The sequence below is a fragment of the Equus caballus genome, chromosome 28, assembly GCF_041296265.1.
Source record: "Equus caballus isolate H_3958 breed thoroughbred chromosome 28, TB-T2T, whole genome shotgun sequence".
In the NCBI taxonomy this organism is placed as follows: domain Eukaryota; kingdom Metazoa; phylum Chordata; class Mammalia; order Perissodactyla; family Equidae; genus Equus; species Equus caballus.
Genome location: NC_091711.1, coordinates 26792025 through 26817405, shown reverse-complemented (window position 1 = coordinate 26817405; position 25381 = coordinate 26792025). Strand labels below are relative to the sequence as shown.

Sequence of the window (25381 nt, the reverse complement as noted above, 5' to 3'; positions counted from 1 at the left end):
CGCTATTAAATGAATTCATTGAACAACCCTAAAGTCAGCAGAAGCAACTAAGGGAGAGCTAACAAGTATTCTAGATTCTCAAAAAAAATAATGACAAGAAATTTGGACCACAGAACAAAGTCCCTCTTCCAATAACAAATTTGCCTTTCAATAATTGAAGAACTAATTAAGGAAAAATATGTCTATAATAGTCAAATCCACCTTGAAAAGGCATATCATCAAAAAGTTCCAGGAGCTTCATATGGATAAAGCAAACCCACCAGATTGACATAGTATTTAATAGCCAAAATAGATAAAACACTGGTGACATGCAGACCCTGCTACCGTCTTTGGAGCCTCCAAAGACAGTGTATACCACATGTATGCAAGCAGCTCAGTGGGCATCTAAGAGAAAGAAGAAGCCTGAAAGGCCAGAATTCTCCACTGTCTACTAAGTTTTGATTCCAGAGACAAAGAGACTGTTGGACGCAGAGCAGGGTTTGACACAGCACTGTAATATTCTTTGCCATCCACTGAAGTGTAAGCTCATCCCAATAGAATGTAAGTTGACTTAGGAAAGGGATCCTGCCTGTCTTGTTCACCATTGTATCCCTAGCCCCTAAAACTTTATCCACTGTGTAGTAGAAATGCAATAAATATTTATTGACTGACTGACTGAACTTCATTAAAAAATTTCAGTCCATGCTGCTAACTATGGAACTATTTCAAGTAATCATAAAACCAAAAGGCTGAGAGTGAATCTAATTTCATCCCCAACCTCACCAGCACTGCCACCTGATGTTCCACATCCTCCCTACCCAAGACTTCCCACCTCCAGTAACAAGGAACATGTCACATGGCATCAGAAAACAATTCGAAACGTGAAAAGTGCTTCCTTAATCTGAAATGAAATCCACTGTGATATACCTCCAGTGCGCTGGTCCTGGTCATGGCTTCCGAAGCAGCACAAAACCATCCAAAACTCACTTCCAAATGACAGCCTTCCGAGAACGTGAAAACACCTGTGCAGCCTGCCTCTCCCTCAGTTCTCTCTCCAGGATAAAGATCCCCGAGCACTTCTCTACATCCAGGAATGGCACTTCCCTTCTCCATCATGGCTGGTCTCCTATGGCTTTGCTCCAGATGGCCATTGTCCCTTTAGAGTTTACGAGCAGCTCACAGTAGGATGAAACTCTGCGTCCCTGGTTCTGGACACTATATCTCTACTGAGCCAGCCTAGGATTGCTTTATTCCTGTTTCTGTTGTTGCTGCTGTCATTGTTGCTGTTGTTTGCTAACCTTGCCACACTGCGAACTGATAGGAAATTAACAGTCAACAAAACTCTTGAGTTTGCTTACATCCGCAGCACAACAATCCTACGGAAAAAATTTGGATTTGGATTGTTGTGGTTCAAGGGGTATGAGATTAAGCCATGTATAAATTTTCCCCCTTTAAATTCACGTCTTTCCAAAAGCCCTTGGGATTCCTGGTCTTAGAAATTTCACATTTCAAAATAAAAATAGCTTCAGTTACCAGTTGTTCACATTATATTTGGGTTCAGCTTCAGACTTAGAATAAAAGACCCTAAATCACAGATTTTAGCGCCAGAAGGGACCCTAAAAGTAACCTAATCTGACTCCAAGAGGCTAAACTGCTTGTGAGTGACGTTGCTGGGGCTGGCATTCAGGTCCAGACGAAAAACCATTTCCAAAAAACAAATCTCAATTTGTAGCACTTTTTCTTGCCCCTAAAAGCTACAAAGAACTGTTTCTATAAAAGATGGGATTTCAGCAAGATTGTTCTCTTCATAGAAAAAGAAAAAAAAGACTTTGAAAAACCAAATTATAGGAGCTCAGAAAGAGCATGGTTCAGGTGTCCAGTAGGAAAAAACACACACAATTAATCAGTTCAGCCACAGGATGGCAGTGCAGCCTCATTTATATCCACTTATAGCCTTCGAGGGAAACAACACTGAGAAGCATCTCAAGGTTTGGATCTGAAGTTTACATAATGATATGTGGAATAATTTGACAATAATTGTTCAAGCCACAAACTTTACAAAACTATTTCAGTTTTATAGTAAAATAAAACAGACATCAACGTTTTCTTAGAATGAATAGATTCTGTCGTATTCTTTTAATGTTTGCTGAGTAATACACTACAGGTTTAAAAGCCTCAGAAGAAACTACAGATTATCCTATAAATGAAAGCAAAACTGCCTTTAGGGAAAGAGGTTTCAGAAACCTGGCCTCCTCTATTCCCTAAGGTTATGCTGGGGACTGGCTCAGTGTGAAGGGAAATGTTTTCCATCTGGGGAAGAGTCTTCAGAAACACAGTCATGTCGAATAATATTAACCCCTCCCACACAGCTCTCCGTTTGAGTAGGTGAGCCAAAACTAGGATGGGTCACGACAGGATTCAATTTAGTCAGCAGACATGCATTATGCTAATGGCGTTGAGAGGCAGTACAGTGTGGCCTCGGCTCTGGCCTAAGCTACATCTCCAACTAGACATGCGACATTGAGCAAGTTAACCTTGCTGAGCCTCAGCTTCCTCATCTACAAAAAGAAGGTAATAAGAGCACCTTCCTCAAAGTGGTGGTGTGAGGATTAAATGAGACAATATGTGAAAGTGCTGAGAAGCATCCCTGATAGATGGTAGGCATTCATTCAATAAATGATGATGATGATGACGGCAGTGCCCACCTCATAAGACTATAATAAGTATTATTATGTATGCAAAGCCCTTCACACAGTACCTAACATACAGCAGGGTTTCAGTAACAATAACAAATGGTAGCCATAATGCCTAGATCCTTTAAGAATAGGAGTTTAGATTGCTCTGGGGTGACACCACATCTATTTCTCCTTCTGTCTTATGCTATAACAGACTTGAACTCTAAAATACTACAGAATCAGGGGACCTCAGACCCAGGAGGACTCAGATGTGGCTGGACCTTCAAGGGCTTGTCCCCATTAAACGGACCCATCAAGTTCATTTATAGCCTCAGCTCAGGGATCAACCCATGAGCTGAGGGTTTGGGAATTTCTTAGCGAAAATTATTAATTTCCTTGAAACTTATTATATTGAACAAACTGAAAGAATTCCATCCCAATCTTCAAGTGCCAACTGTACAACTACCCACCATCCTAAAATTCTTGCATCTCTCACTCCTCCCAGCCCCATCCCACAAGACTGGAACCACAAAACTATCTTCCCTCAGTCCTTATTTTTTCAGAGAGAAACTCAAGTTCTATGAAGGAGAGAGGAGATGACTTACACAGGGTATAAATAAGAAATTATTTGAAGATGACTATCACATTAAATTAAAATTCTCTCAGCATTAACAAGTACAAACTCTAACAGTTGAATTTTGGCACAGACATCTCTGCTCTCCAAAGCTTTGCCAGACAAATGCTGTAGCAGACCAAATTATGATGGTTCTGTGAACCAGTATTTGTTGCTACAGCAAGTGCAACAGGAATATGCAAATTCTTTTTAGGATCTGGACCTGAATGTAGAATTGTTGGCATAATCTGAAGGCCAAATTTATATTATACATGGGACAACCTCCTCTCATTTTAATTCACACTCCAAATGCTGGCACAGAGCTTGTTCAAGTCACATCAGTAATAGAGTTTTTAAATTTGAGGAACAAAACAGAAAGAGAACACATAATTAGTGTTATCCATTGAGTGTGCAAATATCTTTTCTTCCATTTTTATTTTTTTAAGTGGCATCAGATTTTAAGATATTTGGCTATATTTTAAGGAAATAGGAAAAAAAGTGTCTTGAGTGTTAGAATTTTCAGAATAAGTTTTTGCATGTGATGAAGAAGAATAAAGTAGTAATGTTTCAGATGCCAGCAACAACTCAAGCATGGTCTCAGTGGGAGTACATTTTCCCTTCTTGGCCTAGATTCCAATGACTGGACGATGAATAGAGGGAAAAAATATGTCTCCTGCAGACAAAAATGCTACCAACATTGGAGGGAAGTCAGTAGAAGTGTTAGCCACTTCCTCAAACTAAAACTGAGCATTGAGTACTGGAAAGCAAGAATCATTATTCTAAAATAAAGTCCTCTTACCCTCAGCTTGTGACTAGGATAGAGTCTAGATGTTCATTCGCCCAACTAGCATGTGGGCTGTAAGTAAAGTCCAAACTCTTCAAGCAAAATGAAGCCCAAGCTCCATGGCATGCATAAATCGGGTAACCATACTTTATCACCCAAACCAGGAGACTTTTAAGAGTGAAAGGGAGCACTATTAATAACAGGCATAAACCAGGATTGTCCTGGGCAAGGCAGGATGGATGGTCACCCCACCTAGAGATATACTTGCCGGAAGGATATTCAATATCAAGTTGACAAGTAATGACTAATCTGAGACACCGAGGGACACTGGAGAATGCCTATCAATTTTAGGAATTCTTTCTTTTCATTAATACTTTATTGTTTGCATTTTTACATTATGATCATGTTGAAGTAAAACTAAGAACACTAAAACTATATAACATATACACTTACTAAGTTTTGTTATATAATTCACTAACTTTCCTTGTTTAGCATTCAATGCTAACAAAAGTCTTAAGAAAATACAGGGGTAGATATTTCATCAGTAAATTTCGTACCTTGGAAGACTGACCTATGACCATCAGTTTTCTGCAAATGGTGTAAATGTAAATGGTACCTAGATGGAGAAAAAGATTGTTAACATGTTTTACAGTCAAATGATGGAATTTTGTATTCCAATATCTAGTTTCAGTCTGTAGTTTCCAAAACAAGTGATCTCATGAGAAAGTCTGATAATGGTTAGAGAGTTATAATCATTATAATTTTTTTTGTAACATGTAGCCAAATCCTTAAAAGAACTAATATAAGTGTTTTTTTATCTTATTTTATTTTATTGCTGAGGAATATTCACCCTGAGCTAACATCTGTGCCAGTCTTCCTTTTTTTAAAAAAGATTTTATTTTTCCTTTTTCTCCCCAAAACCCCCCAGTACATAGTTATGTATTTTTAGTTGTGGGTCCTTCTAGTTGTGGCATGTGGGATGCCACCTCAGCATGGCTTGATGAGCAGTGCCATGTCCGTGCCCAGGATCCAAACTGGCAAAACTCTGGGCCGCTGAAGCAGAGCACACAAACAACCACTCGGCCACAGGGCTGGCCCCAATCTTCCTTTATTTTGTATGTGGGTTGCCACCACAGCATGGCCACCAAGAAGTAGTGTAGGTCTGCACCCATGAACTGAACCCTGGTCACCAAAGTGGAACACACCAAACTTAATCACTAGGCCACAGGGCCAGCTCCCTGACCATATTTTAAATACGTTGATACAGGAATATTTCACTCTCATTTTAAAGGCAGTTTAAGTTTTGAAATAGATTGAAGAAAATAATATTTTTATTAGCATAATTTATGTACCCTGTAGTTTTCTTAATTCATATCAAATGTTATTGGTTCCCAAGATTTCCTTACAGTTGAAAAACTAAAGATTTATCTCCAAATAAGATCAGAATAGATATTTAATCAGCATGGCACAATACTCAATAAGGAAACTCATAATAATTTAAAAATCATAATGATAATGAGTTGCATTACATTCATTTGCAGTCTCATATATTTTTCCCATTATTAAAGTATGTCCTATAAGCACTCTAATGAAAAACAGCATTTCCAGATCCTGTTGAAGAACACTCAAGTATGATTTTTTTTGTCAGGCCATTAATTAATTGAGGATAGAAGGCTGGTGGCAGATCTGGGGAGGGAGGGGTCGGGAACAACATCACCACACATCTCTCTACATACAAAGGACATTAGCCTGCTATACGCATATCCAAGAGATGGTAATGCTTTAAAAAGGCAAGTTATTATAATGACAAGTAGTCTCAATATTTTCTATAAAATATCTGACCTAAAATTCATAACCCTCAAAATTCAACAAATAGGAATCCTATATTCATGTATAAACTTTAAAAGCTTCTGAGAAAACAGCACCTGCTCCAAAACACACATCACTTGATTAAAACACATCTGTAAACATAATAAATATTAATTACATAAATCATTGACAAAAAAAATTTGAATAAAATCTTAAACATTTATAGCACCATAAACGTCACAAGAAATCTTTAACATTCAAGGACTCAGCATTCTTCATGTGACTGCTCCCATGACATGGAATTATTTATTTCATGTAACATCCACTCAGAAAGAAACCACTCAGCTGGTTAACAGCTCAAGCTCAGCATTCTTATCTCAACTTTGTTCACCTCTGCTTCTAATGTTGAAAAACAAAACTATATAACTGTGTTTCTTGGTAAAAATAAATTAATTAAAATAGTCACCAAGTAAGGATATACCTAGGAAACATATGCTGTTCCACAAAACACGTGATTCGGGTGTAAGCCAGGAGCCTGCATAAACACGTCAGTACAGGGAAATGGGGAATTTCAGGAGCCCGCCCTCAAGAATGACAAGGGCCCTCTGTATTTCAAAAACGCGCCTCTAACCTTTCCAGCCCTAGTACATCCTGACTATAACTGAATCCCTCTTTGATGGTTCAAGATCTTGGCATGGTTCACAAATTCCCGCTGCAGAAGCCTGACGGAGACAGTAATTGGTGTGGAATGAACGTAGACTGAATCTTTACAATCTCAGGATATCTCTGGAAGTTTGTTTTGTTTCGTTTTTAACCAAATCCCTAATATGAGTTTATTGCCTTGTCAATAAACTTTTTATCAAAGATGGCCACCACCAAAATAATCTGACTAAGTCTTAATATCTAACTGAAAGGGCCAATGTATTGTGATAAATTGACTGCAGGTCAATTTATTTTTGACTGCTTAAACTCCAAAGTTTTAAAACTACGGGGTCTTTGCACTTGCTAATCCCCTGAATGGAATGCCCTTCCCCAATCTATCTGGATGGCTCACTTTCCAACCTCCTCTGGTCTTTGCTCAAATGTCATCTCAGTGAGGCCCACCCTGACCATTCTATCTAAAATTGCAGCCCAGCCCTGGTGCAGCCCCCACTCTCCCTATCCCCTTCTTGGCTTTATTTTTCTCCATAATACTCATCACCGTCTGACACACCATTTAGTTTTGACTTGTCTATCATCTCCCTAAACCATAATGTAAGCACAAGAACAGGGTTTTTGTCTGTTGTCCACTCCTGTGTCCTCAGCACCTAGAGCAACGCCTGCCACTTAGTAAGTTTTAGATGAGTTAATTAAAACAGAGGCATAGTTAGTGAAACTAAGTATGTGTATCTCCCACAACCCAGCAATCCCACTCCTGGGCATAGATCCCAGAAAACTCTCACACGGGTCTATAAAAGGACATGTGCAAGGATATTCATTGCAGAATTATTTGTGCAATTAGAGGAGGTACGGCAAACCAGGGACCCATCCCCAGGGGTGCATGGATATCTGGAATACAACTCAGCAGGCAGAGTTAACGAACTAGATTTACATACATGAACCTGGCTAGATTCTAAAACCATAGTATTCAGCAGAAAAATATTTGGGAAAGAGAATAAAATCTAGAGGATGATACCACCTGTATAAAGAAAAAGCACACCCCAAGAAAAGGACATAGAAGATACAGAAATCATTTAATCTCTTTTTTAAGAATATTGGGGGGCCAGCCCTGTGGCCTAGTGGTTAAGTTTGGCAGACTCCACTTCAGCTGCCTGGATTCAGTTACCGGTCGCAGACCTACACCACTTCTCAGCAGCCAAGCTGTGACAGCAACCCACATACAAAATAGAGAAAGACTGGCACAGATGTTAGCTCAGGGTGAATCCTCCTCAAGCAAAAAGAGGAAGATTGGCAACAGATGTCAGCTCAGGGCAAATCTTCCTCAACAACAACAACAACAAAAAGAATAATGGGATTTTGCATGTGCGATCTTAAAAGGACTGCAGACAGGGAGTCATGTTGCATCATTTCGACCTCTCAAGCAAGGCCAACTGCAGGGACAAACCCTCAAGCCTACCACTCCTTCCTGAGTACTGAACATCTGCTCCTGTTCAGTCCCTGCCAAGATATGTGAGCAACTTGGACGGAGAGATGGCAGTGGCTACTCAGAGAATCTCGGAAGCTCTTGAGGATGATCAGGCACAAACGCTTGACAACTGCTGGACTGAAAATTTTCTTCCAAGGTCAGCCTCATCTCTAGCAGCAAATGTAAGGTCTAATTTCAATCAAAACGTCAAGAAATTATTGGGGAGGGCGAGGACAGAAAGGCTAGGAAACACACTTTCAGTTGCTATGGATGAGGGAAAACCCAATATGCTTGCTTTCCATGTATTTTGTCCTGGTCTTGCGTACATAGAACACACTGTCGTTATTTTCCTTTTAAGAATACATTATCCAGAGAACAATATAATAAGTGACTCTTTGTAACTTTAAGTTGTGACTTTAAAGAGAATTTAAATTGAATTTAAATTGTAACTCTTTAAAGAGAAAAACAAATGCTACATTGTGATAGATAAGATGCATTTCATGAGACATATATAATGTATATATATGCACATATGTGTATCTATACAACATATATATATGTATATACAAATACAGTATATACACATATACTCTCAGAGCTCCTCACTCAAAAACAAGTAGGAAGGGAAGGTTGATATTGAGAAAGGCACAGTCACTGGCCAAAGTTTTGAGGAGAGGACCAATAAATGGATGACGTTTAGAACCAATCTAACCTGCAGTGCCTTTCATCCTTCTCCACTTATATTTACTTATTAACTGTGGCCTCTGCTTTTTATACACCTGAAACCAATTATCCTCACAGCCTCTGACAGTCCCTTGAGCAGAAAACCCAAAGACAAGCTTTGTAAGTCTATGCTTATGAGGACAAACTAAAATGTAATAACAATGTAAAAAAAAACCATAATCACGTTAGGAAACGAACATGTTTTAAATCACAAAGTAATCAAGTTAATGTCAAACTTGGCATTTAAATAACTTTGTAAAAGACACAATGGAAAATATAATACATTGGTATATACCATTGAAGATAATCCAGCACAGGTCCTCCTGTGGCAGAGCCACCTGCATGATGAGTCTTAAAGAGGACAAGATATGCAGACAGTGGATCACAGATTCTTTATTCTGCAGGTTCGCATCACTGTCACAGACAAGCTGGTAGTTGCAAATATTTTTGCCATTTAAAGCATGAAACTGAAACATATGGGAAAATATAAGTAAGAATACAAGCAACGTGTACGCAACTTAGGAAAGCATTTCTTAAAATGTAAAAAATTAAAATGGAAACAATTCTACTTAATTAATTTAATAGAGTAGTATAGTGCTATAGACTGAATGTTTATTCATCCAAAATTCATATGTTGAAACCTAATCCCCAATGTGATGGTATTAGGAGGTTGGGCCTTTAGGAGGTGATTAGGTCATGAGGGTGGAGCCTTCATGAATGGGATTAGTGCCCTTACAAAAGAGACCCCAGAGAGCTCCCTCACATCTTCTGCCATGTGAGGACAGAGTGAGAAGACAACTGTCTATGAACAAGGAGTCGGTCTCTCAGCAGACACTGAATCTTTCAGCACCTTGATCTTAGATAGCCCAGCCTCCAGAATGTGAGAAATAAACATCTGCTGTTTAAGCCATCCAGTCTATGGATTTTTGTCTTAAGAGCCCTAATGGACCAAGATATACAGAAATAAATGTGGTAAAATAGGTTTCTTCAAAGCATCCATTTAGTTAAGATTACCTACCCTTAGTCAAAAAATTTTAAAAGCAAAAAAATAAATAAATAAATACAAAATCCTATAGCCAAAAATATAGAATTGAGTCCATTTTTGTAAACTTACCCAATGGCATTTTAACTTATTAATTCAGATGTAATTATACCATTTACACAACTCACTCAGCAAATGTTTATTGAGCACTTCTATTTGCCACACTCTGCTAAGCAATAGGGACTCAAAGATGAGGAAGACATGGACCTTGCTCTTAGCAGAGGGAAAGAACCCCACACACACACAATGTTAGGAATGCTTAAAGTGATTGCTGTGGTCACTGACTTGAAAGTCTTTCATACGTTTGGATAAGAAGGTTTAAGATAAAGAGATTAGGCTATGGAGCTAGTCCACGGTCAGAACATAGACAGTGTTCCATGTCATTCCAAGGAATATCGACTTCAGGCAAAAGGCAGAATCAAAGGGCAGCGGAGTAGAATGATTTGATTTACGCTTTGGAAATTAATTCTGAAAAAAGTGTGGAAGATGAAAAGCAGAGGGTGGAGGACAAAGCTACCTGTAGGAAGGGTAGGAGAGAACAAAGGCCAGTGAGGTGCCCAGAGATACGAGGGCCCTGAAATGGGGCCCTGGAATCAGAGCTGAAGAGAAAAGAAAGATTTGAGTCCTCTCTGAGTCAATGGGATTTAGTGACCAATTAGACGTGGGAGGTAAAGGGGAGGAAGAGATCTGCAACGACTTCCTGCTTGGGTGACTGACTGGAGCCAAATACGAAGAAAAGATGATGAGTTCAGTTTGGGATATGTCAAGTGTGAGATGCTCATGATGTTAACCGGATAGATGTGGAGTTCAGAAGAGAGATTTTGGCTAAAGTGCTGTTAAAGCTGTGGGAAGGGGACACTCTTAATCATAGAAATGGGCCTTTCTCTACCTCATAGATTTCCTGCTTGGATGAATGCACACTGTTTCTACCCACCACGTAGTTGGTATCACAGAGGATATTTATCGAATGCATCTACATGTTGGAATAATCATTATCTTCAAAGTGTTCCCTCTTTTAGAAGCAGATAATGATACCTAATATTTTTTGAGAGTCGGGCCCTACTTTAAGTCTTTTATTATCCCAGTCATCATAAAACAACCTTATGAGGTAGGTCTTATTATTACTTTCGTTTCACAGATGAGGAAACTGAGGCACAAAGAAATTACATAACTTCTCCAAGGTCCCACTGTTAGCAAGTGGCGCAGCAGCTCTCTGAACCCAGGCAGGTTGGCTCAAGAGATCAAATTCTCACCAACTCTGCCTTCAGACCTCCCTATAGTACATAAAATGGGGATCATTAAATAACATGATTAAGTATCTTTGCAAGAAATTTTGCTGTTAATATTTTTACAGTAATTTCTTCATTATTACTGCTTCATATATGATCCCTATGCATTTAATCCAAAATCTATTTCTCTAACAAAACTTCTCATGACCTTTAGGTTCTGCACTGTCAAGTTCCTACCAGACAAAATTTTCAATCCATTCATTCTCTTACTCACTCATTTTATACACATTTGTTGACAAGTACAGTGTGCCAGTGTCATGCCAGAACCTCAAACTTAGCATGAAAAAACAAATTCTTCATGTCTTTCATGCCCATCATAATGGTCCTGCTGGCATACTCTTGTTGGCCTCATTGCTTTAGCTCCTGTCTCTAGTCTTTTTCCTTCTAATCTATTCTGTGTACCACTTCTAGATTAATAATTCTGACTATATCACTTCATTCATTCAATAAGGCTTTACTAAGCATCTGTTACATGCCAAGCACTGTTTTAGGCACTAGAGATTAGAGATTGGAGCAGTCCCTGTCCTCACAAAGCTCACGTTCTAGAAGGGAAGACAGGCAATAAAAAAAATAAACAAATAAAAATGTATCAGGTGATAATAAGTGATATAAAGAAAAATAAAACAGAGAGTGCAAGAGACCTGAAGGAAGTGAGGGATGAGCCACACAGATATCTAGGACACAAGCTTTCCAGACAGTGGAGCTCACCACTGCACTGATGCTAACCAGGGAGGCTGAGTGGAAGCAGGATAATGCAATAGTACACCGGAGAGAGATGGCAGCATGGACCAGGGTGGTAGAGGAGGGGCCTTAAAAGCTCAAACTCCTAAACTTTTCATTCAGTACTCTTCCCAATGGGTTGCCAACATATATTGCCTAGTATTCTCATTCATGCATCTATGGTAGAGCTAAATTGAACTGCTCAATGTGCCCCCAAACATGCCTTGAGATTTTCTGCTTATTAAACCACATGGTGTTTCCAAAGCCTTGAATAATCATCAAGCCTAGAATAACACAGCTTTCGAGTCAGACCAATTAGGGTTCAAACACCAGCTCTGCCCATTGCTTTAAGTAGGCTAGGTTTCTTAGTCTCTAATAAGACTCGGTTTCCTCATCTGTAAAAGAGACATACTAGTACCCACCCATTAGGACCATAAGGAGGCTGCAAGACGACAATTCATATAATGCCTACAGAAGACTATCTAGCCCGTGGTGACCACTCAACCACTGAATCAATGGTAGCAGTTAACACAATAATACTGGTATACTAGAAATAAAGCAGGAAATTTTTGTATCAAAAGATCTATGTTTGATCTCCAGAGCCACCAGTTACTAACTATGTGATGAGCTTCCTTGTTCTGTTTTGTAAAATAGGGATAATAATAGTATCTAACTCAAGAAGTCATTGTGAGGATAAAATAAGTTTTCTAAAGCACTTTGTAAACCAAAAGTGCTCTACACATATTAGTTATTCTGATAACAACAACCGTCTGCTGGATGAATGACTGATTATAGTGACACCACCTCCAAAGCGTCTTCACAAAGTTTATTAAGTGCCCTTTCTTATCCAGCACTGAAAACATTCATTAAGCAACTTATAGCACACAAGTAAATGCTATGCTACACAAATGAAAGACGTTTAGAAGCTGTCAACTAAAGGATATACTGCATCACCAATCATAAATTGCAGCTATTTTAGCTACTGCTTTCATCTTACTGTATGTGTAGCCGTTTTGTCTCCAAAGCCTTTTGGAAAAAAGACAGTTTTGAATTGATTCACATCTGCTTTATTCTCATCAAAGTTGATGCTGAACTGCTGAAGATACCGCCCATAGCACTGTAAAAGGGCTAATTTATATTCCTGAAATAAAAAGAGGGCTTGATGAAAGTTTCAAAATGTCATTTTGCTTATTATTATTAAAATTCAGTAATAGACATATTATTCTTAACAGTACCAACATTGATTATTACTATTACTACCATCATTACGCTATTACTACCATCATCACTACCATTTCCAAACACGCAGTGTGTGACAGACACTGCGCCTGGCAACTCAGGTGCACTGTTTCACCTAATCCTCCTCACAGCAAGCCTACTGTGAGAGGAGACCATCAGGATCTCAAAGGTAAGGATATTCCCTAGGGAATTATGTGTGGTAATACCTGTATATCCTCAAAATCCAAAAAATTCAACATCACCAGGTCAGGATCACCTATTCAATCAGAGAGGTAGATGAGTTGCATTGTTAGCTTTGCATCTCTCATACCTGCTAAGCTCCAAAAAAGAAGGAAAAAAAGAGTGGAGGAGGGGAAGGAGGGAGGGAGGGAGGGAGAAAAGGAGGGGGAAAAGGAAGAAAGGAGGGAGAGAGAAAGAGAAAGAAGGAAGGAAGGAGAGAGGGAGAGAAGAGAGAGACAGAAAGAAGAGGGAGGGCAGGAGGGAGGAGAAAGAGGGAGGGAGGGAGAGATAAACGGGGGAGGGAGGGAGGAAGGAAGGAAGGAAGGAAGGCAGGAAGGAAAGAAATAAAGAAAGAGAAGAAGGAAGAGAAAGAGAGGAAGGAAGGAAGAGAGGGAGGAGGAGGGAGGAGGGAGGAAGAAGAGGGGAGAAAGAAATGCAGATGATGAGCTGGCCCTCTCTCTTCATCTGTCAACAGTTTCTAAAGCTGCATCAGGACAAATCAAAATATTCTGAGTTATTGTTAGTTATGATTCTTGTTAGTTCTAATTCATGCTTATGTTCCCATTACAAAGTCAGATGCCTCCTTTCTGTAGCCCACAGGGCACCGCTGACCTGGAAAGTTTCAGTGCAGTGGATGTGAGCCGGGCTCTGAATATGAGTCAGCTGCAACCCTTCCTCGGCCTCCTCCCCTGCAATTGTGTCTCCAGGAAAAGCAACTGCCCTGGGTGTGAACTGCCTGTCAGGTTACCTCGCCCCTTGGGAGGCATCCACAGTGAAACGCTGTTTTGTTTCTATTTCTATTGACTTGTTTGTTACTTGTTCACTAATTAATTCTGAATCTTTTCCGTTCTCACTTGATTCATATAATGAATTCACATCTAGGTTCAAAACAAGAGTATTCCAACAAGATAAACGTTACTGTAACCAAAATAAAAATGAAGAGATTCTAGAAACTAAAGTAACAACTCAAGTTTGTTTTCAGGATTATAAATACCTTTATTGGCCCACTTTCCCACCAGTGAAAAGTAGATAAAACATTTTCTTTGTTCCTTTAAGTAAATTTTAAAATATCCTATCTGGGCCTTTCTCTCTGAAATATTCTGAATCCTTAGCCGCTACCCATCATCAGCTTGCTTTATCGACATCTAAGAAGTTCCTTCCTCCTCCCTCCGCCAGCATCCACTCCACCCACCTGGATACTCCTCAGACATCTCCAACTGTGCTGTGTATCACCAGTTCCTTATATTGAGGAGAACCATAAAAACCAAGAGTGGGGGGCCGGCCCAGTGGTGCAGCGGTTAAGTTCGCACGTTCCACTTCCATGGCCCACAGTTCACTGGTTGGGATCCTGGGAGCAGACATGGCACTGCTTATCAAGCCATGCTGTGGTAGGCGTCCCACATATAAAGTGGAGGAAGATGGGCACGGATGTTAGCTCAGGGCCAGTCTTCCTCAGCAAAAAGAGGAGGATTGGCAGCAGATGTTAGCTCAGAGCTAATCTTCCTCAAAAAAAACAAAAACAAAAAAACCAAGGGGGGTGCTCCTCCCTGTCAAAACTGTTATTCTACTTCATATGAATATAGCTTACAAGTTGGATCTCATCTGCACTTTTTTCTGTCGTTTTCCAAAGTCTGTATTTTCAAGTTTCTAAGAAACACGGTCCAATTATATGAAGCTAAGGTGAGTCTCTTATTTTGGTAGCAGAAAATAGATCTTTGTTCATCATTATGAAAGTTCCTCCACATCTTATTCTCTGTTTGGTAAGCTTCCCTCCCAGACCAAAAGGATTCAAGTCCAGAAAATAGAAACAGAAGAGGAAAATGAAGTTGAGAAACTGAAGATTGAGAAAACACTGAATACTGCCCATGTCTGGCCTAAAATCACCTTGGATAAAATAACTCTCGGTCCAAGGATCCTAGATGTGCCAAACACATATACACTTGGAATAATCTGATCCTATGCCAGAGCTTAAGGGAAAAACTCACATTATCATTAACTGAAAACCAAGCCATGGTGTGGTCTTATTAAACCAAGTCCATGAGTCCACAGCCATCCAAGACCTGGGCATTGATATGGAACTAGAAACAGGGCACAAACTCAGTTCAGAATAGAATATTGAGCAAGAAACAGGGCATGGACGGAAGGACTGCTAAAATTACATACAGCAAAACATTAAGAAGGAGCTGAAAGTCATTAAAACAGGGTCCTGGGAACCAGACAACACAGCAGCAAAGCCAGGAGCAAAGAGAGGTGTCCGCTGGGCAAGGCCAGCCATGTGAAAAACAACAGGAAGTGGTGTCTGGGCTCCTTTGTCTAAGGTAGGAACATGATGACTCAGCATTTCCTGTGGGGCGCCTACCACACCCTCTGTTAAGAGGGGCTGTGCTCCTGCCCATCCCCAGCCGGCTGTCTTTCCATTCAGGAGTCTCTCACCTCTGGAGAATCTCAAGGACAAAATTAAAAAACAAACACTTTTCTGGTTATGGTGCCTCATTAAGGTTTTACATATTCATTTATATTTTTCAGAGAAAAAAATCAAATCATGTAAAATAAGAACTGTATCAAACCAAATAATAATAATTATTAGCCAAATGAGTTTCATTGAGGCTCTTTTTATTCCGGAGGCACTTACTTTCATTTCACAAAGGCTATCTCCAACCTTCAGAAGCTTTTCATTGTAATAGGCAGCTGGCAGCCGGGGGGCGTACTTGGTCCAGATATTAAACAATGAGGTGGCACTGTAAAAAAATCATAAAATAAAATGATATCTTCAAAGTCAGCAAGTCAGCAGGAAAGCTCAATTAATTAGCAAGCAATCCTGAAACACTGATCTTGTGCTGAATACAAAATATGCCCTATTGTTAATGTCTAATTATTAAGAAATGTAACTATCGTTAAATTTATTGCTTCTTTTGTGCCAAGCAGTGGTTGAAGCTCTTTATACGCATTTTTTAAACGGACTTTATTTTTTTAGAGCAATTTTAGGTTCGCAGCAAAATTGAGTTAGAAGGTACAGAGATTTTCCATTTACCCCTTGCCCCCACACATGCACAGCCACCCCCACTGTCAACATCCCCCACCAGAGTGAAGCAGTTGTTACAACTGGTGAACCTACACTGACACATCATTCACACTGTCCACAGTTTCCATTAGCGTTTACTCCTGATGTTACACACTCTATGGGTTTGGACAAATATATAATGACACGTATCCATCACTATAGTATCATCCAGAGTAGTTTCACTGCCCTAAACAGCCTCTGCGCTCTGCCTATTCATTCCCCTCCCCCAACCCCAGGCAACCATGATCTCTTTCCTCTCTCCATAGTTTTGTATTTTTCAAAATGTCCTATAATTGGAATAATACAGTATGTAGCCTTTTCAGATTGGTTTCTGTCACTAGTAATATGCATTTAAGATTCCTCCATTTTTTTTTTTATGGCTTTCCTTTTAGCATTGAATAATATTCCATTGTCTGGATATACCGGTTTATCTATCCACTCACTGAAGGATATTTTGTTTGCTTCCAAGTTTTGGCAATTTGAATAAAGCTGCTATAAACATCCATGTGCAGATATTTGTATACACATAAGTTTTCAACTCCTTTGGGTAAATACCAAGAAGCGCAATTGCTGGATCGTACAATAAGAGTATGTTTAGTTTTGCAAGAAACCACCAAACTGTCTTCCAAAATGGCTGGACCATTTCACATTCCCACCAGCAATGAATGAGTTCCTGTTGCTACACGTCCTCATCAGCATTTGGTGTTGTCAGTGTTCCAGATTTTGGCCATGCTGGCAGGTGTGCAGTGGTATCTCATTGTTGTTTTAATTTGCATCTTCCTGATGAGATATCATGAGTAGCATCTTTTCATATATTTATTTGCCATTTGTATTCTTTGGTGAGGTGTTTAGTAAGGTCTTTAGCCCATTTTTTTAATCAGGTTGTTTGTTTTCTTATTGAGTTTTAAGAGTTCTTTGTATATTTTGGATAAAAGTCCTTTAACAGAGATGCCCTTTGCAAATATTTTCTCCCACTCTGTGGCTTGTCTTTTCATTCTCTTGGCAGTGTCTTTCACAGAGCAGAAATTTTTAATTTTAATGAGGTCCAGCTTACCAATTCTCTCTTTCATAGATCATGTCTTTGGTGTCATATCCAAAAACTTATTGCCAAACCCAAGGTCATCTGGATTTCTCCTGTATTATCTCCTATGAATTTGATATCATTGCATTATACATTTAGGTCTATGGTCCATTTTGAGTTAATTTTTGTGAAGGATGTAAGGTCTGTTTCTAGATTCATTTTTTTACATGTGGATGTACAGATGTCCAAGCACCATTTGTTAAAAAGACCATCTTTGTTCATTGCATTGCCTATGCTCCTTTATCAAAGATCAGTTGACTATATTTATGTGGGTCTATTTCCTGGCTCTCTACTCTGTTCCATTGCTCTGTTTGCCCATTCTTTCACCAATACCACACAACCTTGATTATTATATCTTTATAGCAAATCTTGAAGTTAGGCAGTGTAAGTGCTCCAACTTCATTCTCCCTCAATATTGTGTTGGCTATCCTGGGTCTTTTGCCAACACGAATTTTTTTCATTTCATTTTCACAACAACCCCGAGCTGGGTAACATCAATATCCCAAATATACAGTTGATGAAACTGATGCTCAGTGCATCCCTGCTCTTAACTAGTATATTGCTGTGCCTTTCCAGTCCTCAGGAATGTAAACTCCCCGAGGGCCCCATGGCTAAGTGGTTAAGTTTGTGTGCTCCGGCTCCGCGGCCCAGGGTTTCACCGGTTCGGTGTGGACACGGCACCGCTTGTCAGGCCACACTGAGGCAGTGTCCCATATGACACAACTAGAAGGATCCACAACTAAAATACGCAACTATGTACTGGGGGAATTTGGGGAGAAAATGCAGGGGAAAAAAAAAAGATTGGCAACAGTTGTTAGCTCAGGTGCCAATCTTTAGGGAAAAAAAAAGAATGAGTGAATAAATAAATAAATGTCTAGGGAAAAAACTTCTTTGTTTTTATTTTATTCTTTTCTATAAATCGTTCAAATATCTAGTCAGACCATTCAGGGTTATGGTTCCTTCACCAAGTAAAACAAAGCATAGTATTCTCAAAATGGTTTCCAATCAGAATTTAGAAGCGTAGCAGATCATTGCTTATTTTGTTTATTCACTTATTTAACATTTACTCCTTCCCTCTCTCTTGGAAATTATAAATACCTCTAGGAGAAATCCAAATTTCCCTTAACAGTTGTCCAATCCTATTTCATAAGTTTCTAGATAAGCACAATGTTATAGACTGAATATGTATGTCCCCCAAAATCCATATGTTGACGCCCTACCTGCTATGAGTATTTGGAGAGGAGAATTCTGAGGAAGTAATTAAGGTTAAATGAGGCCAAAGGGTGGGGCCCTGACTCAAGGGGATTAACACCCTTCTCAGAATTCTGAGACTCCAGAGAACTTGTGTGCTGGCTCTCTCTCTCTCTCGCTCTCGCTCTCGCTCTCGCTCTCGCTCTCGCTCTCGCTCTCGCTCTCGCTCTCTCTCGCTCTCTCTGCACTTCCTCAGAGGAAAGGCTATGTGAGGACAAAGTGGTTGTCTGCGAGCTAGGAAGAGCGAGAGCTCTAACAGAAACTGACCCTGCTAGACCTTGATCTGGGACTTCTGGCCTCAGGAACTGCAAGAAATAAATTTCTGTTGTTTAAAACCACCCAGTCTATGGTATTTTGTTATGGCAGCCCAAGCTGGCTAATTAGTAATTAGTAGGTCAAACTGACTAATACAGACAGGAGCCCAAACTTCCGGATTGCAGATGTCTCTAGTAGGTATGATGTGTATGTTGGGATAGTAAGCAAACAACCCCAACAGAAACATGTCGATTAATTCATTCAGGTAACAAATGATATTGACTGAGTGACAAGGGAGGGGTGGGGGACAGGGTACTCCTGCCTTTATGGACTGATTAATAATATTCTGGGGTAGGAAAATATATTAATGTACCAAGTAGTAAATAACCATGCCAAATAAATACTGTGGCACATACAGCCCACAGAAGTTTAAAAAGGGAGTTTTTTGGTTTGTACTTTTTTATTACCTTTTTCACTTTCATTTGCTGCTTCATAAAATGCCACAGTATGACTTAATATCATAAATCCAAGAAATTCACCAAGTCTTGCTAGAATTCTTAAATTATGTAGGTGAAAGAGTTAATTCTTCCAAACCTCACGGATGAGATAATGATGACTAGATTTGTTACTCATAAAAGAAAAATACCAGCTTTGTTAAATCAATCAAGATTATATAAGAAGAGAACTTTCTTTTTTTTTTTAAGTGAACCCTAAGTTCAAGACAAGACTGCTCATTGGGTATGGCTTACATAATGATTAAACAAGGAAAATATAATATATGCTATATAATTTACATCATTTAAGAGAAGAATGTTAATATACTTTGGATTGCTGATTGGATACCTGCTGCTGGATATTTAGACTTTTCTAAGATAGAAGATCATAACTGTTTAAACAGACTATCTAAATCTTATGTGCTTATAACACAAGTACAAAGACAAATCACACTCTAAATTTAATGACACTGCTGGTACGATCAAAAGCTGTATTTTAGATACTATGAATTTTTATGCTTATGGAAGTTCCTATAGTTATAAAAAGAAACAAATTTTTATTTTAAAAAATAACCATCTGTCAAGTATGTTATAAAAGCAAATCCTCCCTCCTGTACTCCTAACTGGGCTCAACACTGCCATTTTGTTCCATTTGGACAAGATCACCAAAATAGTATCTTAAAACAAAAATCACATAAGGTTAATTCCTTGCCAAGAACTACCCAATGGTTTCCCATTGCATTCGGGATAAATGCAAACTCTACAGATGGCCTCTAAAACCTTCCAAAGCTCTACCTGCTCCTCTCATCTTGTCTCACCACTGCACCCACTCGCTAAGCTATGCTAGACTGGCTCTGTCCGTTCCTCCAAAGTCTTTGGCTCTTTCCTGCCAAGATCTTCCCACAGGCTTGTTCCCTCTGTTTGTCCTCTCTCCCTGCCTGTTCAACCGCCCAGCATCCTTCTAATCTCAGTTTAACGTTACCTCTCTCACCATTCACTTGAAAGCAGGTCCCTGCTGTGTTCTCTTTAAGCCTCTGCTCAAGTGTCATCTACTCTGACTACCTTATGGAAAACTGCAACCTCCTGTCTCCTATGCCATAACTCTTCCTCTCTTTACTTTTCTCCCTGGCATTTATCACTTTCTAAGTCACCATAAAATGGACTGACTTAATATGTTCATTGTCTATTCTCCCTTCTAGAATATAAGCACCAAGAGGGCAGGGATTTTTGTTTGGTTCACTCCTGTGTTTCCAGCACCTAGTACAATGCCCAGCTCAGGTAAGGGCTCAGTAGCTTCTTCTTTCTTAGCACTTGTTGTTTGCGTGTTCCTTTAAGGACTCACTGAAAGCCTATCTCCCTTTCTAGTCTACAAGCTCCATGAACAAGGATTCCCACACCTATTTTGTTCACCACTGAATAACCCATGACTGGGGCAGTGCCTGGCCTATAGTAGAGCCTCAGTAAAAATTGTTGAGTAAACAAATGCTAAATTCTATGAGAGGTTAGATGGCTAAGGTTTGTGTCAATCCTTAATGTTTGTGATTCTCTTATAGTCTGTTTCAAGATGGAACAGATACTGTACCTACCGATTGGCCCAGGTCTACTTTCCCATATAGAACATTAACAATTTCTGAGAAAGCCAGGATAACAACCTTTGAATTCTTTCAATAGCAAATATTCATTGAATGTTTACTATGTCCCAACCCCCAGGCTAGGCGCTAGAGACAGGAAAATGAAAAAGAGATGCATTATCCAAAGTCATCAGGGAGTTTATATTCCAGTGGGAGAAACAAATAACACACAAGAAAATATACAAATAAAAATAAATAAATTGATGAGCAAACCTGCATGAGAAGGAAAGATTACTCTAAGGAGGTAACAATTGAGAAAGTAATAACAAGGAGACAGATATTTGAAAAGCTGAGGGAAGAAAATTTCAGATAAAGGAGGCTGCAAATATCAAGGCCATGGGCTGAGAAATAATAGCATCTGTTCCCCTGGAAAGTCCTGAAGAGAGGTGAGGAATGAGCTGAGATCGGAGAGGCAGGCAGGGCCAGATCCTCAGACGCTGGAGGACACGAGGAGTTTTAATTTTATTCTAAAAGCAATGGGAAGCAGTAGAAAGACTTTAGCTGGGGGAGCAGGTGATTTATTTATAAAGGTCACCCTGGCTGCTATGTGAAAGATAGACTTGAAACTTGAGTGCCTGCAAGGAAATTCGAGATGGTGGTGGTTTGGATTGGAATGCTGGTAATGGAGATGGGAAGATAAAGTGCTGTCTAACACACAAACAGAGAAATGTTTTAAATATAAATACATATAGCTTAGGTATGTAATGTGCTCTCCTCGGTCAATCCTTGGTTCTCATCTTACATGCCCATCGGCAGGATTTGCCACAGTTGATCAATCATTCCTTTCTCCTTGAAACACTTTCTCTACTTGGCTTCCAGTACACCACAAACTTACTGGTTTTTCCCTAACCTCCATGGCTACTCCTTAGTCTCTGCTGGTTTCTTTGTGTTTTTTTTGAGGAAGATTAGCCCTGAGCTAACATCTGCCACCAATCCTCCTCTTTTTACTGAGGAAGACTGGCCCATAGCTAACATCCGTGCCCATCTTCCTCTACTTTATATGTAGGGCGCCTACCACAGAAGTCTTGCCCAGTGGCACTGTGTCCGCACCAGGATCCAAACCGGCGAACCCCGGGCTGCCAAAGTGGAACGTGCGAACCTAACCACTGTGCCACTGGGCCAGCCCCTCTGCTGGTTTCTATTTATCTCCTCTACTTGTCAATGTTGGAGGGTCCCGGGGTTCAGTCCTTGGACTCTCCTCTTCTCCACCTACACTTATTCCCTTAGCTATTCCATCGTGTCATGAGTTAAATATCATTAATATGCTGATGGATCTCAAATGCATATCTTCTCTGACCTACAGACTCAAATGTCCAACTACCTACATAACAGGTCTGCCTGGATGCTGAATTACCTTTCAGTCTTAATATATCTAAAACTAAACTGTTGATCTACTTTGCTCTTGCCAGAAACCTGTTCTGCCCACAGCCACAATCCCACCCCAGGACTTTCACACTTGCCATTGTCCCCGTGTGGCCAACTCTTTCTACAGAAATCCTCATCACTTGCTGCCATATCTCCTTCTCATCTTTCTCAAAGGCCACTTTTCCCAGCTTTCTCCACCCATGTTTGCAGTCACTCCATTTTAAATTGCAACACCTATCCCGTATCCTCCATCCACACTCCCTTCTAATTTTCTCCCCAGGACTTATCTCCTTGTAAAATGATTTCTTTACATATTTGTTAAGTAACTGTCTGTAGTCACAAAAATATATGCTCCATGAGGTTACCGATTTTTATATCTTTTGTTAACTTGATGTCCTCGTTCCTAGAACGGTACCTGATATATAGGAGGTATTCAATAAATAGTTAAATGCATGAATGAATATAAAGATAAGTTAAAGCTGTTTCTTCATATTAAATGCATGAATGGTAAGTATAAGTTGAAACTATTCACTATTCTGGTGTTCTTTGCCACCGGTCTACATTCATAACTGTTCAGTTTGCAATGTATTTTGACCGGGAAAGAAAGTTGGTAACATAAACAGGAAAGAACCTTAAAAACAGGTAGTTTGCAGTTTGTGGTAATAACAGGGTGACAGAACCCAAAAAAAGGCAAACGGATGTGCAAAATGAGTCATAAAATCAAGAAAAAGTCACTGTGATTCTAATAACAAAGTAGAAAGGAATTACAGTGCGCATGTTCACAGAATGATGTGCTTCATGGCATCAGGAACTAACTTTTTCAAGAATCTAAGCCACTTTAAAGTTATTCCTTTTACTCCGTATACAAAATTGTACCCACAACGTGGACAGTTGTGAAACCCGTGAGTGAGCCAAAAATTTACTGGCATGGAGAAGCAATTAGAGGACACTCAGAAACAGAACAAATGGTGAGTTAGGAAACACTTCTGTGTTGATTTTTATTTTGACCTGAGCAGCAACCCAAGATGTAACATTTACCAGGAATTAGGATTGTAATAGCGACGTGTCTCCACTTCTGAAACTTTGTTTATATCTCCAGGGCCCTTCGGCCAGGTCCTGCGTCCGCAACGCTGACCCAGCTCTGGGACCACCGCGGGCATCCTTAAGGGCATCTCCTCCTCCGGCCCCGAGAGCTGCCCTTCTCCGGCCAGCGCCCGCCCCAGGGCCCTGCCTCCGCTTACCAACGCCGCTGGAATTCATGCTTCTGTTCCTCCGTTGTCGCTAAAGCCTTCTTTCTCTTCATAAAGCCTAGCAACTCCCGGATCTCCTTCTCGCAGGAGGCCAGGAGCGGGTTTTTCTCGTCTAGCGGCCCATAAAACACCGCGAGGGGCAGCGAGTCCTCGCGGCAGGTCGAGCGAGGCAGTGGGCTCGCAGAGCTCGCCTTCGACTCCAGGGGCGACTTCGAGATCGCGGTTGAGGTCGGGGGCGGGGTCGGTGGCAGTCCTGTCGGGGACACAGATGCGGGAGACTCGTTGGCCGGAGAGGCAGAGGAGGTACCTTGCGCCGCCATATTGGCGAAACCCGGGTCGGCCGTGGGTGTGTGTACACGCGGTTGCCTAGCGACGGTCTCGTGGCAACCAGGATTCCAGCGCGCTTTCGGGGAAACACAGCGGCCCCTGAGGGGCAAAGGAAGAAAGATCCGGGTCCAGAAAGGAATGTTGCTCCTGAGGGTTTTTTGCTTTCTTTCTCACTGGCACCGCTGTATGAGATGAGAATAGAGAGAAGGTTCTGGACAGAGAGCCACCGAATAGTGGAGTCAAAAACTTACGATCACAGATTCAAACTATACTTTTTTTCCATTTCGACCGCTTAATGATGATGATGATCATTAATATGTGTCGGGCCTTGTTCTAAGCATTTGAAACATAATCTTATTTATCTCGTTTAATCATCATAACAGCTTTACAACTTAGGATATTATTCGTATGTCCATTTCACAGTCTGAGAAGCTGAAGCTTACCAAGAGTTAGTCTTTTGACCAAGGTGAGAATAAAGTGTAATGTCAAGGACCTGGTCTCTGCCTTCTGACTCCAAAGCCTGTGCTCAAAATGAATAGGCTGTATTAATGATTTTCGAAAGACTAAGTTTATCAATCGAATTGAAATTAGGAAAAGATCTGACAAGCAGTTTAAAAATCAAGTACAGTCAACTGATTCGTTCTCTTCCCTCTATCTGGACCTTGAGGTCTGTGACTATGGGAACGATGTCTGTGCCTAGTAATTATGATTATATTTATTCATTTGTATTTCAGAGTTATCCTAATTATCACTAGATTAATGAGCATTCTACTCAACCTTAACTATTGGACATTAATCTGTACCAATGCTTAAAGTGTTAACTCTCAAAACACTTTTGCATTTTAAACAGGGATTTTAGGAGACTCTCCTTCTAATGAGGACACTATAGGCCTTAAAGGAAATATTCAGGGGCAAGAGAAGTTCTTTTGCCCTGCATGTTATGGGCAACAGTAAGTTTATTTGTTTATTTATTTATTTCAAGTATGAGTTTCGGACTAGCAGGGAACCTGCTTTCTCTATAAATTATGCAATGCCAAAAATTATCTAAGAGAAGAACCTGAAATGTTTGACAGCTTAGAAAAATAGGTCTTTAACACTGAAAACTGTTACTGGTTTTGTCACACTTAAAAATAAATAAAGACAGTGACCCTAACACGGTGTGAGCCCAATTTCTCAGTTAAGATTCAGAAGCTTATTGGACCACAGCCTGATTTCCTTCAGGTCTGACCTAATTTCTTGCAGGCTCTGTGGGCCTGTGCTAATTTGTGAGGCTGGCCTAATATGCCATGTGTACCATATATAGCGTCTTTGACATATATAGCATCTTTGAAGGAAAATGATGATGATTTTGCTCTTCAAGGCAGGTAATTATGGCCTGAGAACCTTTCTGGTGAGCAGTGAGGTACTCTGGGGTTCAATTCTCCAATCAGGATGTTCAGTTCTCCAATC

General features: G+C 40.1%; 1 protein-coding gene across 12 annotated transcripts in view; it reads right to left on the bottom strand.

Moving 5' to 3' along the window:
* CFAP54 (cilia and flagella associated protein 54) overlaps positions 1-25079 on the bottom strand; it is a 301315-nt gene extending 276236 nt beyond the window's left edge. For 8 of the 12 annotated variants that reach the window (XR_011433771.1, XM_023631775.2, XM_070254526.1 and 5 more), the window contains exons 1-5: positions 23597-25079; positions 15850-15955; positions 12757-12900; positions 9004-9175; positions 4609-4667 (exon numbers count right to left, since the gene is read on the bottom strand). Coding sequence is in view for 11 of the 12 variants with exons in the window: in XM_023631775.2 (XP_023487543.2) it covers positions 4609-4667; positions 9004-9175; positions 12757-12900; positions 15850-15955; positions 23597-23925 (810 nt within the window). In the remaining variant the exon portion in view is untranslated. The remainder of the gene's footprint in view (positions 1-4608; positions 4668-9003; positions 9176-12756; positions 12901-15849; positions 15956-23596) is intronic. The other 4 variants (XM_070254533.1, XM_070254535.1, XM_070254529.1 and 1 more) reach the window with 3 other exon arrangements.
* Between the last annotated feature and the right edge of the window lie 302 nt (positions 25080-25381).